Here is a 16,157-nt window from a genome sequence, read left to right as displayed (position 1 = left end):
AAATCTTCTGGGGAAAACATACTCCAGTTGTTTATAGTCTGTGTTTGCTGGCTGTCCCCTGCTGTAAAAGAGAAGAAGTGAAGTTAAGTGGCAACAGCTATTAAGCCTACAGATAAAAGCTGCCACCAAGTGTCCATCAGAAATAATTTTCCTCTCTTTTCTTTTAAGTACATCCCAGTATCCTTTAAACAAAGTACTCGGGTCCCTTAAATCAAGGTAAAGAAAAAACTATCTTGTCGTTTTGCTTAAAACTGAGCATGAGCTTAACTGTTTTGTTGGATAACAGCCAGGTATATTATATCAATATAGTTCTAATTTTTTTTTTTTTACAATGTAAATCCAAACAGTACCATTGTTTGAAAGAAAGGGTGTCAGCTCTTTGAAATAAAGTTTCAAGAATATGAACATGGTAAGGATTTTCAGAAACTCATGTCCATAGCATATATTGATTTAAAACTCTTGTATTTTTGATATCTGAATTATTTAAAAATATCTTGAGATTCCATGTGAAATAGAAAAAAGTTCCATATAATGTTGGCTTTAATTCTGCAGCCAAAACATTTTATTTTCCTAGAATATGGTCCATGTGTTTCAGTTGTTCCATTTGAAAATCAATTAAGTATGATGTACCAAAAGTTTCCTTCAGTAACTGCATTGATATTAAAAATGGAAACAAGTAATGAATAAGCTTCTCCTTTCTGTAGCCTGGCTGTTAGCAGGGCTCAAATAGACTGCCCTGTTGATTTGAAAAAAACCCAACCAACAGGGTCTTTGACATCATAAATTATTCACAGGAACAAATTAGACAAAGCAGTAGTTCTGGACTCGATAAGAGCTCAGACATAGCCTTGAACCTTGGAATCGCTCTGTTTTGAAGGGAGGAGTGCCAGCAAGGCCCTGCACATAAACCAGGGGATCCAGTACTGTTCTGTGTGATAGTCAAATGAACAACACACAGACTCTATCATGAACTCATTGATGTCGTAAAAATTGACTGCAGCTACAGTATGTTGTTTTCCATCCAGATGAGATCATTCAAATCCTCATCAGGTTCTGATATAACAGGCAGAGTTTGGGTCAGTGTACAGGTTTAGACACATCAGAACCTGGCTGATTTGTTTTTCAAGTGTGTTTAAAAACAGAGAGAGAGATAAAAGTAAAATCCCATGGAGATTCCCAGGGTAGGTTTGCATAGACTTTATATTAACTTTGAGAAGTTTTATGTTACTCTTTCATCATTAGTCAGTCGTAGTTGGGTAAAGCACAGGCGCAGAGTCAGTAGAACTTCACTGACACAAGCTGAGTTTGTAGGTCAAGGAAATAACATTGAGGGTTTTTCCCCTTAAAAATCAGTTTAACTATGCCAGTTAACATCTTCAGCACTAGTGCTATGGCAATAAAGGCAACAAAGCTGTCTGAAAATAACTGAGGACACCAACTGCAAGGTGACCAAAAAGCATCTCAGGCAACCCATACCTTACCTGCCAGCACAAGAGGCTCAGAAGAGGCAGGGGCTCAGCTAGGGAAGCAGTGCAGTGGAAATACTGAGGTACAGGGACAGCACCAAGAGCAGAAGCTGTGCCTGTGTCAGCAAGGAGCTGGGCTACTCTTGATTGAGCCTAGGTGGGGAAAAAAAAAAAAAAAAAAGAAAAAAAAAAAGTTTTTTTTCAGTCAAATTTCAGCTGTAACACAGGCAGCACCAGCATCTGCTCATACTTGTGCTCCTCACAGGGAGGCTGTATGTCAGGAAGACACTGAGATGCCAAGAAGCCGCTTGTTCATCCCTCTACCCCACCTGCTACTGGAGGTGAAGAGAAGCTTCCCTCACACCCAGTGATGGGGGCCAGTGACAACCTTATACCTGCACATGGCCCAGCATCCCCCAGAGCTCCTCCTTCCCCAGGTGAGCAGCCCAGCTTGTTACTACCCAGGTGCCTCCTATTTCAGCAGGATCCCAAAGCTAGATTGGCTCAGCAACAGCTTAAGCCCTAATTTAAGCCAATTTGTGTGCTTTTACACAGTGGGATGGTTTCCTGTTGATGAGCAGGAAGAGCTTTATTGTCTCTGGTTCTCCATGTTCATTTGTACTTTCTGCTGCCATGCTTGTGGTGTTCTTCTGTTACTCCTCCTGCACTTCTGTTATCTGATCTACCTTACTAAATCTAGTTTTTCTATTTTTCTACAACTTTAGAGTGATACTGGTTCACAGAGAGATCTGAAGCCAGCACAGACCAAGGGGGCACAGCCTTGAGCAGTTAAGAGGTAAGCAGGGCCTCTTCCTTCAGCAGTGTTAAACTGGGATGATGTGGTTTATTGGTTTGTGTCCAAACCTGGCTTGTTCTCTTCCCTATAACAGCCAGCACTGGTGGGGCTGGGTAGTGAGGGCCTGATCCAGCCAAAAATGCACAGAGGAAGATCCTGTGAGCTGTGTGGAGCTGTGCCCTTGCTTTAGTGACTTAACTGGACTGGGTTTGACACAGAGCCATTGGCAAATTGACTAGAGGAAGAGGAACTCTGTGCCCTGACAGACGGCAGAGAGGAGGGCAGGGGGAAAGCAGGGCTGCCCTGTTCCATGTGGGGTTCATGGGTTCAGTGAGCTGCAACCTGTTTTCATTTGCTGGTGGTAGAAGCAAGCTCTGTGTGATTTGTTTTTTTTGTTTTAAAGACAATATTACAGGATTAGGACTGTCCTGAGGAGCTGTAATTATTAAGCCTGGCTGGTATGAAGGGCTGTAACCCCAGTGAGCTGCTGTTGGTTGTGTATCCATACCAGACTGAGCCTCTGATAGTGTAAGGAAAGAATTATATTACAGACAGTATTTTAGAGTTTAAGGAAAATACTGCTGTGTTTTTATGTAGCTTGAAGAGCCTGTTTTATTCAAAAGCTTTAGAATGGCTGCAGTTCTAGCTTTCTGCTGGTGCTGAGTGTGTTGAGTGAGGATGCTTGTGCCTTGCTTTGGGGTACTGAGAGCCCCTGGGGAGGCTGGTGGGCCCATTGCTGCCCAGCAGCCTGAAATATCTGAGCTTTGTGCCTAAGAAATGGCACAATGTACAAGTTGGCCTCCCCTGAATCTCTCCTTCAAGCACACCATCCCCTTGTCCCTGCTCCCTCCTGGTCTGAACACCAATTTCCTTGTTCCTCCTCTCAGCCAGTGGTTGATGTGGAAATTAGAAGCTCTGTGAACATACCCTTCCTTCTAGACGTCTCTCACTTTTTGGCCTGTCAGACAGCCAGGTGACATGGCCTGTCCTGCGCATAGTCACTGCAAAATGCAGGGAGGAACGGCAGGGCTGTTATGGGGTTTATAGCAGCGCTGGAGCGGGGCATGGGGAGCTGTGGGTCATGGGCTTCTGCTGTCCTGTTGTAGCTCTGCAGTTTCTGCTGTTGGGCCTGGCGTGTTTCAAGTGCAGAAACGTCCCTTGGCAGTGGGAAGGGGCTGGGAGTGGGGCCGTGGCTGCGGAGAGGCAGGGCAGTGGGGACAGTGCGGAGAGCTGCCAGCAGCTGTGCGGCCCCTAGGCTGTGCAATGTTATTGTGGGCCTACCGTAACGTGGGCTTCAGGGACACGGTGCTACGTAGCGAGGCAGCGTTGGCAAAACCTGGAAGAACAGAAAAAGAAACTTTTTTTTTTTCAGCAGTGGGGTGCTGACTCACGTGTTAACTGGTGTAACTAAGAGTGGGCTCACCTGGGGAGAGGGCAAACCAGGGTGACTGGGAAATGAGCCTGTATCCTCCTCGGTCCCCCAGAAGGAAGATGTGATAAAGGCTTGAAGGCATTGGTCTGCCTGGGTGAGTGCTGGAGCTCAGCAGTGCTGTGTGCTCAGGGCAGCGTGTTGGGCATGTGGCTGGGGCTGCACAGGGGATGTGCTGTCTTGCTCGGTGCCTTCCCTTAATTTTCTGCTGTGACATTGCATCATTACTTCCCAGGCACTCAATGTACTGTGAGTCCATGGTTAATGTTAATTTTCCACAAAGAAAATATTTTATAGTGTTTATTTTTTCTTTGCATTGTTAGACTTGAAATGTATGGTTTAAACAAAAATTACAAAAATAAGCCTTAAGGTCCTTTTGTGTAGATCAGCCCTGAAGGGAGGGAAAGGGCTTTGCGAGGCTGGGTTAGGGGGACAGAACCTGCACCAGGCAGGAGGAGTTGGCCTGTGACTTGGGCTTATCCAGGGCTGAGTGCTTCCCACTCTGCTGGTGTTTGTGCAGAGTGGTCAGACTGAAATCACAGCTTCACCTGGGCTCGAAGTGCACTGCTGCATGGCACAGGGGATGTGCATGGGTGAGAGAGCAGAGGTCGGCTCCTGTGGCGGAGAAACCTGAGAAACTCCTCTGCCTTGTAGGGACCCTGGGCAGGCACGTGTTCACAGCCAGGTCCATGCTGGTCTCTAATGAACCCCAAGCTGAACCAGCTAAGCCTTTTCTCTGTTGCTAACGGAACACTTAAGGTGGGTGCTCCTGCCTTTCCTTGCCTCCCTGCCCTGGCACGCTGGATGTGCTAGAGGGACTGGCTTGTGCCAAAATGGGATGCAGAAGGCAGCAAAGGGCAGCTCTAACACCTGTGGGGAAGGATGCTGCTGTGTAACAGGCCTTGTGCAAGAGTAGCAGATGTGGACAGCATCTCGCTCAGCCAGGATGTTCCTCCTTCCTTCCTGATGGCATCTGCCCATGTGCTTGCCCAGCTCCCACCATTCCCAGCTCTTCTCCCACCATGGCAGTGGTGCAGGCAGCTGCCTGGGCTGGGGTGAGCAGCCCATATGGGAGTGGTGCTCTCTTGAGACAGCTTGGCTGGTGGTTTTCCAGAAACTTTGTGTTTCTGGAATAAAGAGACTTTATGTAAGTCTCAGTTTTAGTTTAAAAACAAAGTAAATCATTGCTTGGCTGGACGACAATGGCAGCACAAACCAAAATGCAGCCTGAAGGTGCAGGAGCAAGACAGAATGTTATTTCTAAAATCCTCTGAAGTCTGAGCCAGTCACTTTGAGTTGTGTGGTGGGACTTTTCTCCCCTTTTAATATTTCAGTGATCGGCTGTGTGGTGACCCAGACACACACTACCTTGCCAGCTGCCCTGCCCTCCCTCCTCTCCTGGGGGAGGCAGGAGGAGGGGAGCCCACAGCTCCTTGAGATGATTCCTCTTGCAGCGCTGGGCTGAGTGGTGACATTGTGTTCAGTGTGCAAGTTGCTCATAAGGCATTATAAGAAGAAATTAATCTTTTTCAGGGGAACTCAAACGTATCACTTCAAACACTCATGCCTTTTTCACAGAAGTATGATACGTGGTATCTGTCAATGACTTCAGCCCAACGGGAGGTTAAACAACCTGGAGAAGCTGTTCCTCCTCCTCTTGCCTGCTGTGTTTATTAGTTTGGGGTTTCCCCTGCTCTGAGTCCTTGATGGCAGCCGATGCCTGGGGCTGGGCTCTGAGTGGTGCAGCGGGGAGGGCAGCACCGTGACCTGGGGGGCAGCTGGGGCAGTTCCTGAGAGTGGAGGGGGGCAGGCTGGAGGCAGCAACCCTGTGCCACTCCTGCAGGCAGGCCCTCGTAGCCCCAAACTGCCAGCAAGTGCTATCACACTGAGCATGCAGTGGGGGGTCAGTGGTTTTCTTTATAATTTGCATTTTGATATTGCAGACATAAAAGACATGGTTTTCCTTTTTGCTGGAATAAAAAGGATGCTCTGCCAGACAGCTAATAGCTTCCCTTGCCTCTCATCAGGGGAAACCAGCTTGTGTTCCCCTCAGAGGGCTGACACCAGGAGGAAAAGCTCCCTGCTGGGGCCTTCTCTGGAGATCACAAGAGAAGGCTGAGCTGCTGAGCTCATCTCATTGCTCACCGCTGCTTCCTCTCCGCCCTCCTCCTCTCAGGCTTATTTCCTGTGGTGCTCTCCCATCCCATCCCAGCGCTGGTACCTGCCTTCTGCCAAGTGGGTTCAGCTTGTAAAATCAGTGGATGACTAACCTGACTACAAATAAAAAACAATGACAAAACCCCTCAAAGATACCCATTTTGGGGGGATAGGTAATGCATTGAACTGAGGGAAAAGAACCGAGAAGGGAAGCAAGATCTGTCTTTTGGCAGCAGTGGGCTGTGAGCCCTATGGGATTAATTAAAGCTGTGCTATGTAATTTCCCTTTTGGGTGCAACACAGCTGGGTGGTGGTGTGGAGAGGTGACATCCTCCCTTGAGCTGCCGCTAACACGCACAGTTGCTGGGGGACCTGTGTCGGGGTAGTGGCCTGTGTGGAACTCGGCCCAGCCCAAAAGCCGTTGTTTTCCCCTGCTGGGCCCCTGGTCTGTCGGGATGGGAGTGCAGGGCTGGGCACTGAGGAAGAAACACAGTTCTGGAACTGCTGCTGCTTTTGGGAAGCTGCCTGCAAATGCACCCCAGGACACCCTAAATTAGGGAGCTTTGGAAAGAGAAATATGTGAGCAAGCACTGTCAGGGGAAGGACACCTGTCATCTGGGTGAGCAGTGTTGGGGTAACAGACAGACCCCATTCTTCCATCTTGCGGATTTTCTTGCACAGAGAGGAGAAAACTCTGTGTGCTCCCCAGCCTGATGGGCTTGGAAGGGGGAAATACTCCTGTTGCACCCACTCCTACAAAATCCACTGCTAAACCCAACAGTGCCTGTGGAATTCAAAACACAGTTTTGGAATACCTTCTGGGAAACCACTTCTATAAATATCAAGACTGGTCCAGCAGTACTTTTGTTCAGCTTTATTTTATAAAATGTATTTTAAATGATTTTTGTAAGATATAACACAATTACTGTAGTTCACAAAAATCATGCAAATATTTCGACTTTTAAAAGTAAGATTAAAAAAAAAAATCTTTGTTCCTATGGGATATCCCTTCAATGTCTAAATATGAGGATTAGGGGAGCTGGATGTTCATGAGAGTTTTCACCAACTGATAAAGGAGATGAGAATAAGACTGGAAACCAAGAAGATGCATCTGATAGCAAGGAAGAGATTCCTTCCATCTGGTTACTGAGACGGAGACCTCTGCGTTACAGGAGTGTTGGACACCCTGGGGCAAGGCAACAGAACTCTTTGCTCTCATGACAGCAAACCATTTTGGAGCATGTCCCTGTATTAGCTGGTATGGGGGGGGGAGGGATCGCTAAGCTTAGCAAAAGCAAAAATCTCAGCTAAGCAAAAGTTCAGCTTTTGACTTTTCTGGGTTTTCCCCCCCATACAGTTTAGAACCAGAACATTGATTTCTGGAGCATCTGCAATATTTGACATACAACATCAAAAAGCAAAGCATCAGTAATGTAGACCCATCTGTAGCATTAAGACCTTGAGGAGGATCTCAGCAGCACCACAAGTATCTCCTTCCAGCAAAAGCTGTCAAGTATGAAGGGAGGGAGTTATTAATGAATCTGTTTCTGGAGCGAAGGTTTATGCTGTCTTTGGCAGTTGAATCTTATCTGAAAAGCTCACCCCGTTGCTGTGGATTGGAGGCCCACGGGTATTTGTCTTGCACAGTCCAGTTTAGGCTCTGGTCACAGCTTACCAACACTTGTCTGAAACCTGATGCAGGGATCCAGCACTGGTATATCGAGACAAGTCTGAGAAACGCCACGCCGGTGGTGCTCAGTGCAACCGCTTGTTTCTTTACAAGGAGTCTTACCTTAACCTTACAGATGAGATCTCTCTTTTGTGCCATTTCCTATTTAGATCGGATGCCTCTGCTTATTAGTATGGCTTTGATGATGCTGAGAGATACTCTTACTTTTATAAGTTTGGCTGACAACTTGCTGACTTTTCAGTAGCTGGTAAGCTGTAGCTGTGTATTGGCAAGGATTATCACTGTTATGGGGTGCAGAGGGAGGAGGTGCAGTGGTACAATCTCCAGCATCAATAGCACTTCTGAGCTCAGCTTTCAGGAAATGGTTGTTTGTCTCTGTGCTTTATAATAATAATAATATAATAATCAAAGCATTGTGCACCAGTTATTGAGTTACTTGTCCATGGTGTGTTGTAATCATCATAGAAAACATAATGGATGGCTTCGAGACTGAGATTCACGAGGCTACTGAAAGGTGATTCCTACTGGTCCTGGTACCCTGGGGACTAGTTGATGACATAAAGTAAATATCTAAATAGCCTGTACAGACTGTTAGCGCCAAAAATGTGGAATCATTTTGTAATCTCACGCATGTCCATGTCAGGCTACACTTTGTCAGACTGAGGTCTCATGCATTCCCTATTTTTTTTTTTTTTCCCCTGCAGGCTAGTTTCACATCCTATATTTCATTGAGATAATCTTGATCAGGATATATCAGGAAGCCAGTAAATAAGCTATCTGTCCAGTAGGGATCATAAAAGAGCCCATTCTGTTCTGAGTAAAAGATCTGCAGCCATACCTCATCCTCCTGTTTCAGAGAAAGGATGGTTGATCCAGAGGCAACATCGTGGTTCCCAGTGTTGGCATCAAAAGTCTTGATCCGGTACTGCCCGTTGTGAACGAGGCCAATGGCCAAATGTTTGTTGGCCAAAGTGATATCATAAGTGAAGTAGTAAATGCCTGGGATGCTGCATATAAATTTCCCACTGGAAGCATTGTAATGTCCTCCTTCGTTCATTAGGATCCTGTCAAATTTGATGGGCAGCCTTTCCCTTGGGTAGCTCTTTGAGACTGCCACAGAGAAGGCAGATTTGGCTTTGTTGGCACTACAGGTGCAGGGTCCTGGCATCCCGGTCTCGCCCTTGTTCCCTTTGGGCCCTTTCTTTCCCGGTGCTCCATTTTTTCCAGGATTACCCTTTAAACCCTTGGGCCCTCGTGGGCCTGCCTTGCCAACAGCTCCTGCTTTCCCCTTTGGTCCTGGCTTGCCGGGGTTTCCTGTTCTGCCTTGTGGACCTAGAAGATAAATAACCTTGTACATTTTTCAGTGAAAGAGATGATATGGCAAGTGGAAAGACGTTGTATTGTTGCAGCAGTATGTATATTTAGGAGGAAAACCTTGCTGGTGAGAATCGCAATGAAATGTCACCTGGGGCTGGACAGCTGGCAGAACTGATTAACCATGTTAGGTAGGAAGTTGGCATGGTAGCAATGGGACTCAGGAGCAGGACAGTCTCTCCCTTTTAAGGACCAAAAGGCTGGTTCAATTATCTGGCTCACTTTAGAAAAAAAGACTAATTAATTATAAAGCTAGCAAAGACCAAGCTTTAAATGCTTTGGTTTTTCAAGAGTGGGACAGGTTTGTAAAGCTTTTGGAACCTAGTTTTGAGCAGGTGGAGTACTTTTAATCTGTCTTTTTTTTTTTTTTTTTTTTTTTTTACATTTAACATGAAACTGCTGTTTAAAAAAAAAAAAAAAAAAATCTAGGTGTAGTAAAAAGCCCAGCCTGGCTGGGGGATGAACCAGAAGAGACCCGGTGAAGGGGCTGCCTTGTGATAGGAAGCAAGCTGGGCTGTCACAGTGATGCTGGAACTGCTGATTAGTGCTGCCTGTGGTAGTGTCTGGTATCAGACAAATTCGTGGGGATTTATACCCTGTCTCTTGACCTGCTGTAGCAAGGCTAGATTTAAATGCAGCTGTGGGTGGAAACCTGTTCTCCAGATGCCCTGTTTTGGGGATGGGAGAAGAGAATAAGACGCAGCTTTGGCACGCTGGTGTTATGCTGAATCAGGAGCACACTCTAGTGCGGCAACGGGAAATCGCTGTTTTCCCACCATGGCTGGTCCTGATGCTTACTGATGTAAGGCTGGATCCAAAGGAGAGCCCCACCTCAAGATTAAAGGGTGGCTGTTTGCTTTGATTTGCACTGAGCATGGTCAGAGCGGTGCCTGTCACCCAGCTAGAGCGCTCTGGGGAGTGAGTACTTAATTTTTAAACCTGGCTTTGTTCTGGTTGAGAGCAGGAGTCAGAGACTGCCACTTTGTCTTGCCTAGAGAGCATATATCAGAACAGGGAAAATCGCACTTCACAACAAAATGAGGCCAATAGGAATTGCATGCAGCGTTAAGATGCTGTTGGCAAATGATGTGAGCCTGAACCCCCTGGCAGGAGTGGGCGGGTGTGAGATGTTGGAGTGGGGAGAGTGGATTCTAGAAGAGTTTCCTATGAGATATTATCTGTCTTGAACCTCAGATTTGGGATGACAGGTTGCTGTTAACTGGACTGTTGCACCGTTGCTTTTACATTTTACCCTCGTGGTGTTATGAAGCACTTTTCTCTTACCTTCATCGCCGTGCTCGCCTTTATCCCCATCCTTGCCATCCTTGCCATCTTTGCCCGGGAAGCCCATCCTACCAACTGTCCCCGGAGCCCCGGGCGCGCCGGGGGGGCCAGGTGGCCCGGGGGGTCCCGGCAGGCTGCACGCCAGCTGGGGACCCTCCTGCAGCGCTCCCTTGGCAAAGCCCCCGAGGATGTGGTTTGCCACACAGGGCACAGTCCAGAGGAGGAGGATGACGGAGATCATGGCGCAGCCTGTAAAAAGGAGATGGGACATGGCTGTCGCGTGGTAGCCAGCATGTGTGGACATGGCGGTGTCCCCTCCACCGGGAGGGTTTGTTCTAGAGACTCGCATGAACATGGGAGACAACTGGGGTTTTTTGGCAGGGTGGAGGAGCTGTTTGCTCTAGTGTGGCATGAATTCAAGGATTTGGCTCATGGAGTTTTCTAGATCTAACTAATATTTTTTCAAACTTGCTCTTCTCCAAGTCCATATCTGTGGCCATCCCTCATTTTGTTTTGTTCCCTGGGCTTCTTTTCCCCTGAAACATAAATAGTGATGGGAGAGGGATGCAGAAAGCAGCTGCTCTGGACCAGTGGAGTGAAGAAAGGAGAAGGGGTTTGGTGTAAACTTCCCCACTAAGACCTGCCCAAGCACAAAACCCATCGTGTGATGCAGGGCTGAATTTAGAAGATAGGCTTGTGTAGGCTTTGTGTCAAGGCAATCCTTGCTGTGTTTTGCCTGGATGTACAAGTTGAGCCTCTTAGCCAGCTGGGAACATCCTGTTCCTCCTGGCAGCTCAGCTGCACAACCTGCCACTGAATCGCCTGCCAAGTCTCTGGCTCCGCGCTGGGGTGCAGCCACCCCTGCAGCCGTGACCGGCCCTGCTGCAGCCTCCGCCGCCGGCTTTCTGACCTCTGCCTCTCCGCAGGGCAGTAGCTTAGTCTTTGTTTGTTACTAACATTCACCCTGGCTGTTGTTTTTCTCCTGGCTCTGTAAAGTGAGCTGGGAGTATAGTGAACGCCAAGGGCGTTTTTTATTTTTTTATTATTATTATTATTATTTTTTTTTTTTTAGTGCATCCCAGCTCTGCCTTCATTCACAGCGGGAGGCTGAGCCTTCTGGGCTTGTCTCACTCCAGTCCTGGATGGATGTAGCGATAGAAAATAATTTCTGGAATAATGCTGTTTCCATGAACCTGCTAATGATACACAGCAGTTATTATGCAGTAAAGTATCCCTCTGGATGTCTGTGCACGGAGCTGCTTGCAAACGGCTATGCTGCACATGCAACTCCTGAGTAACTCCACCTTTTTTTTTTTTTTTTTTTTTTTTAAGGAATTAGCCATGTACCATTCTGATACAACTCCTAGCCTGGGGCTCAGAGGTGCATACTCTTATTTGATAGAAAAAAAAAAAGACTCCTATGAAATTTAGTCTTTCCCTTATTACAGCTAACTCTGACAACAGGGGTTTAAAGACTTTACAAGAATCATCCATCTGCGTGGGCTTTCTTATCACATCCTGAAGTCCTGCTAACAAAATACTGAATATAAGCAAGGATTGAAAAACAGGCAAAGTGCCTTTCACTTATTTCTTCAAGCTTTAGTGCTGAAGCAAATTTGTAGTTAAACACAGATGCAATAAGAGATGAGCTGGGATATCCCAGACCTCTTAATCTGTCAGTAGCCTTTTGGTCAGGCAAGGTCCTGCTTGGCACTAAGTCAACTACCAGGAGGCTTTAGTGTCTCCCCAGCAGTGTTACGTTTAACTTCTGCGCTGGAAATAAGATGCTTAAAGTATTGTATAAATTCTGTGTTGGCCTTAGCGCTCCCATCCTGGTATCGGCTCCTGAAGGGGGTGGAAACGTGTATTACATGCTCCAAATCCAGCGAGCAATGTGCTACGTATTACTGCTGAGCGAGATCCCCCCAGTTCTGCGAGACGTATAATTAAGAACATGCAGAGGACTGGGAAATGCAAACCAGATCTCCAGGCTGGATTTGGTTGCTAAGCCATTTTGTTCTTCAGCGCTCTCCTGCTTTTTTTTATACCTAAGTTTATTTGCTGCTGGTGAAAGCTGTTGGTTTAATGGCCTTGTGAGATGGAAATCACCAACCAGTATTAATGTGGGCTGTTGAATAAAGGGTTCTTGGTTCACAGAAAGGGAAACAAAATGTTAAAATGCCTGCAGAGCAGGGAGATCCCAAGGAAAGCTACATCCCTGCTTCCCAGTAACCACCACAAATGGGGCAGAAGAGAAGTGAGAGGCGTCTGGAGGTGGATGACGCTAACAAGATGTGGCAAGGAAAAATGTCATTGTGGAGCATAGCCTGGAAAAAAGCTGGGATTGCTTCATGTAGGGAAGAAATGGGCAAAAGGGAGCATAGGGCAGGAGGGCAGCTCCTTCTCTTAAAGTTTCTTACCGTAAGTACTTCTGTTACCTTCAGACAGCCCAGCTAGTTGACTTGATGGGATAAAAAGTGCCAAACACAAAATACCCCAAGGCTGGGAGGTTGGTAGTGCCAGGACCTGGATAGACAGGGAATATTTGACTACCTGGAGCCGTGCTCTGGTGCAGGTCCTGAGTCGGTGTTAGCAGCTCCACAAGAACATATCATCCCACATCACAGCAGCGCGTGTGGGATGCAAAGCACAGTCACATTCACAAGAGGATCTATAAATAACTCCTTAAAGAAATCTCTTTGAAAGGAAACAAACCTCGTGCTGTTCCACCTTAAAAGGAAAATTGCTTCTCGATGTAGCATGAATGATGAGCTCCAAAAAGCAAATTGGAAACAGATCAGCATCTTTCCTCTCCACAGTATGAGCGGCAAGCCTGGTGCTGGAAACCCTCCAGCACAGTTTCAGCTGAGGTCTCACTTTTCTAACGACATTTTAATTAATGTCTGAGTTAATAGGGTTTTGGAGACTTTTTGGCAATGACTGATGCCAGTTGTATGGGAGGGTGCACCATTGGTGAGAGCGTGTTGGTGATGGGCAAGATCTCATGCACACAGAAATGCTTTTCTTCCCAATACTTAAAAATATTATATTCATCCATTGAGTTGCTCTGAAATGATGTCTTCTGAAATATTAGCAGAAATGGTGCTTTCTAGGTTACTCAGTTGAAGAAGACCAAGCCCTTGGGCTCAGGAGATGGTGCAAATTATGGTCAGCACATGATGGACAAGGGCGGCACGGAGTTGCTCTGAAGTAGAGGGTTTTGGAGGAAAGATCATGTGGCTCTTAGATGCTGGGTAGGCTCTGAGACCTTGTGTTCTCATCATAGCTGGGTCAAACCTTCACCCAGAGAGAGGAGGGAGGCTCCAAAATGTGCTGCAAATGCCTGAGCCCTGAGGCTCAGACAGGTGGAGTGACAGGTGTCCATCAGCTGGGTTTTGGAAACAATGATTCCCTGTGCAACTGTCCTATGGATCCCCACTGGGTAATTTTGGGGAATACTTGTCAGGAATCAAACCAGGAAGGGGACAATTTTGGAAAGCATTAACGCCTGAACCGTAGAGCTGGAGCACACCTTTACAGAAAACACCTCGGGGAAATACAGCAATGAGGACAGAGCTTCTCTGATTTGCAGGTGTGGTACAGGCAGAGCTGAGTGTTTACTGGCTTCCCTCTTCCTAAGGAGCTGCATGTTTAGGGGCCTTTGCTATAATTACACACAAAATGTAATGAATGACTCAAAGCAGGCGTGTGTCTGAAACAGGATGTTCTGACCCTGTCCCACGGCCTTTATGTGACACCCGCTTTCTGGTTTAGGACATTTTGTTGTCATTGCTTGTTGCTTTGGTGGCTCCTTCTCTTCCCGCTGGAGCTCGGGCCCTTGGCAGAGGCTGCCCTGTGCCCTGGCTCTCCCTGCCTCCGGTGCCTGGGAGGGGAGGTTGGGCTGCAGCTTTCCTCAGGATCAGGAAATGCCAGGAGCAGGTGGGCTGCCTGCCTCCCCAGCTGCCCCAGCCAGCCCCTTTGGAGCAGACACTTGTATGTACAGCAGGATTTGAACCCGACCCCTCCGCGCTGAAACCTGAGCATCTCATGAGCTTCTGTAGCGTGTGGAGCATCTGTGCAGGGGGACTGCAAACCCATGCTCTCTAATAGCTTTTCTGTGCAAACTCCTTGTTGCCAGAGCTACAGCGCATCCCTCTGTCACCCCAGAGCCTCCAGCCCTAGGAGCTGTGTCCCTATGGGGCTCCTTGCAGCCCCCAGTCCCCATCTGCAGCTCTTGTTTCTGCTGGCCGCTGCAGCGTGGGGTGGGCTGGAGGGGCCTCACAGGCAGCGACCTGGGGAGACGCATCTCTTGCCACATCCTCCCTGTAGCTTCAGCTGCCATGGCATCCCTGCTCCACGCGGCTCCTGCGAGCCGCTCTGCGACCTCCCTTCTCCCAGCCCTGCTGCAGGTGAGCTTCCCCAGCCGCTTCACAGTGAAGAAGCCAGACCGATTCTATAGCTCTATATGCATTAAAAAGGTGCTTCTGTAAGAAAAGGTTTTGCCTACAAGAGCGAGCCCCAGGCTCAAAGGAGCAGTTGTATTTTCTAGTGCTCACAGGGCAGCTGGGCTGAAATCCTGTCAGAGGGAAAATCCCTGAGGGTTTGCTGGACATGGGGTAGTTTGGTGGCACCTGCAGTGGCCTGATGGTGATTTTTGGCCAGGGCAGCCACCCTGAGCCATGCAGTGGTGGTGTGTGCCTGCTCGGAGGGAGGAAGCAGCAACATATAGCGAGAGGGGACCCGGCAGTGAACAAATGACCATGACTTTCTACTCTGTTGCCTTTAAATACTTCAGGCTTTGTTAAACAAAACAACCATCTTCCTGCTTCACGATTTCCCAGGGTACCTCAAGGTGTCTTAATTAGTCTTCAAAATAATCATTATCCCCGTGAGCCTAATTCTCAGCTCTGGTGGTTGCCCTGCGGCGTTCCTGGAGCGGAAGCATCCGGAGCCCTTGGGCGCGCAGGGCTGATTTAGATAAAATGAGGTGTGCCGCTGGTGACAGCGGCTGACGTGGAGATGTTTAACCTCTGATATCAGCCAGTGCAGTAGTTACACCAGATTTGAGTTGGATCCGTTATCTGCTATTGCACAAAGCAATGCCAAAGGAGAGAAAGAAGAGTGAGGCATCTTCTGTGCCTGAACCTGCATCGCTGTCTCAGCCTCAGGCAGCCAGGGGTGCCAGTGGCAAACCTTCCCTAACGCCCCGTTGCAGAAGCTGCGATCGGTACCCGAGTGAAGGGAGAGGCTATGGTTTTGGCTGTATGAGATGGGTGCTCCCAGCAAAAGTCTGAGGAACGTTTCCTTCCTGGAGTATTTCTTTTAACTGGCGACGGTTGCCTTTATGGATTCCTATGAGGGCGTTGGAAACCTGAATGCTCAATGATTTAGACCTTATTTGGTAAGTTTTCAAAGTTAAGGTTAAGAGGAGGGAGGGAAAAAAAAAGGAAAAGTGAATGTACTCACCACGAGTAATCTCTCCAGTGAGATCTTGACAGGCGCTGGAAGCCCACAGGATTTTAAGCAGATGTTTTGCTGCAGATCGTTGTCACGCGCAGAGCCCAAGACCCGTCCCGCCACAGCACCGTCCTTCTGAGGGATGTGCAATATTGACTTCTCCGGTCTTTCTTTTTTATTAACGTTTTATTCCTTTTTGCGTGGATTGCTAGCTTCCTGCAGCAGCTCCAGGTTTTGGCTCAACATTGCCAAAGGCATATTTTTATTATTGTGTAATGGATCTGCGCCTCTTCCTCTGTCACGTGGCACGGGAAGAAATCTTTACGCACATATGGCTGGAAAGCTCTTGATGCTTGGACAGCATTTCCCTTTCTCTCTCCCTTGCAGTCTCGTATGAAAGGCTCAGGAGTTGCCTGGATCATTTCTGCCAGATTCTGCCCCTCTCTGCTGTAGCCGCTGCCTGCGCAAGCGGAATTTGTAAGGGGATGGGTAACATGGATTGAA

General features: G+C 47.7%; 1 protein-coding gene across 1 annotated transcript; it reads right to left on the bottom strand.

The window, feature by feature from the left end:
- Positions 1 to 6,715: 6,715 nt before the first annotated feature.
- On the bottom strand, positions 6,716 to 16,085 carry C1QTNF2 (C1q and TNF related 2). The gene is made up of 3 exons (XM_086759165.1): positions 15,663 to 16,085; positions 10,197 to 10,445; positions 6,716 to 8,870 (listed from the first exon to the last, which is right to left on the bottom strand). Exons 2-3 carry the CDS (start codon positions 10,435 to 10,437, stop codon positions 8,257 to 8,259), a joined length of 855 nt encoding a protein of 284 aa, XP_086615291.1. The 5' UTR covers positions 10,438 to 10,445; positions 15,663 to 16,085; the 3' UTR covers positions 6,716 to 8,256.
- Positions 16,086 to 16,157: the final 72 nt, after the last annotated feature.

This window comes from Chlamydotis macqueenii, chromosome 14, assembly GCF_036417535.1.
Source record: "Chlamydotis macqueenii isolate bChlMac1 chromosome 14, bChlMac1.mat, whole genome shotgun sequence".
NCBI lineage: Eukaryota > Metazoa > Chordata > Aves > Otidiformes > Otididae > Chlamydotis > Chlamydotis macqueenii.
The sequence above is the reverse complement of the archived record's forward strand: the minus strand, read 5'-3'. Positions and strand labels throughout refer to the sequence as shown.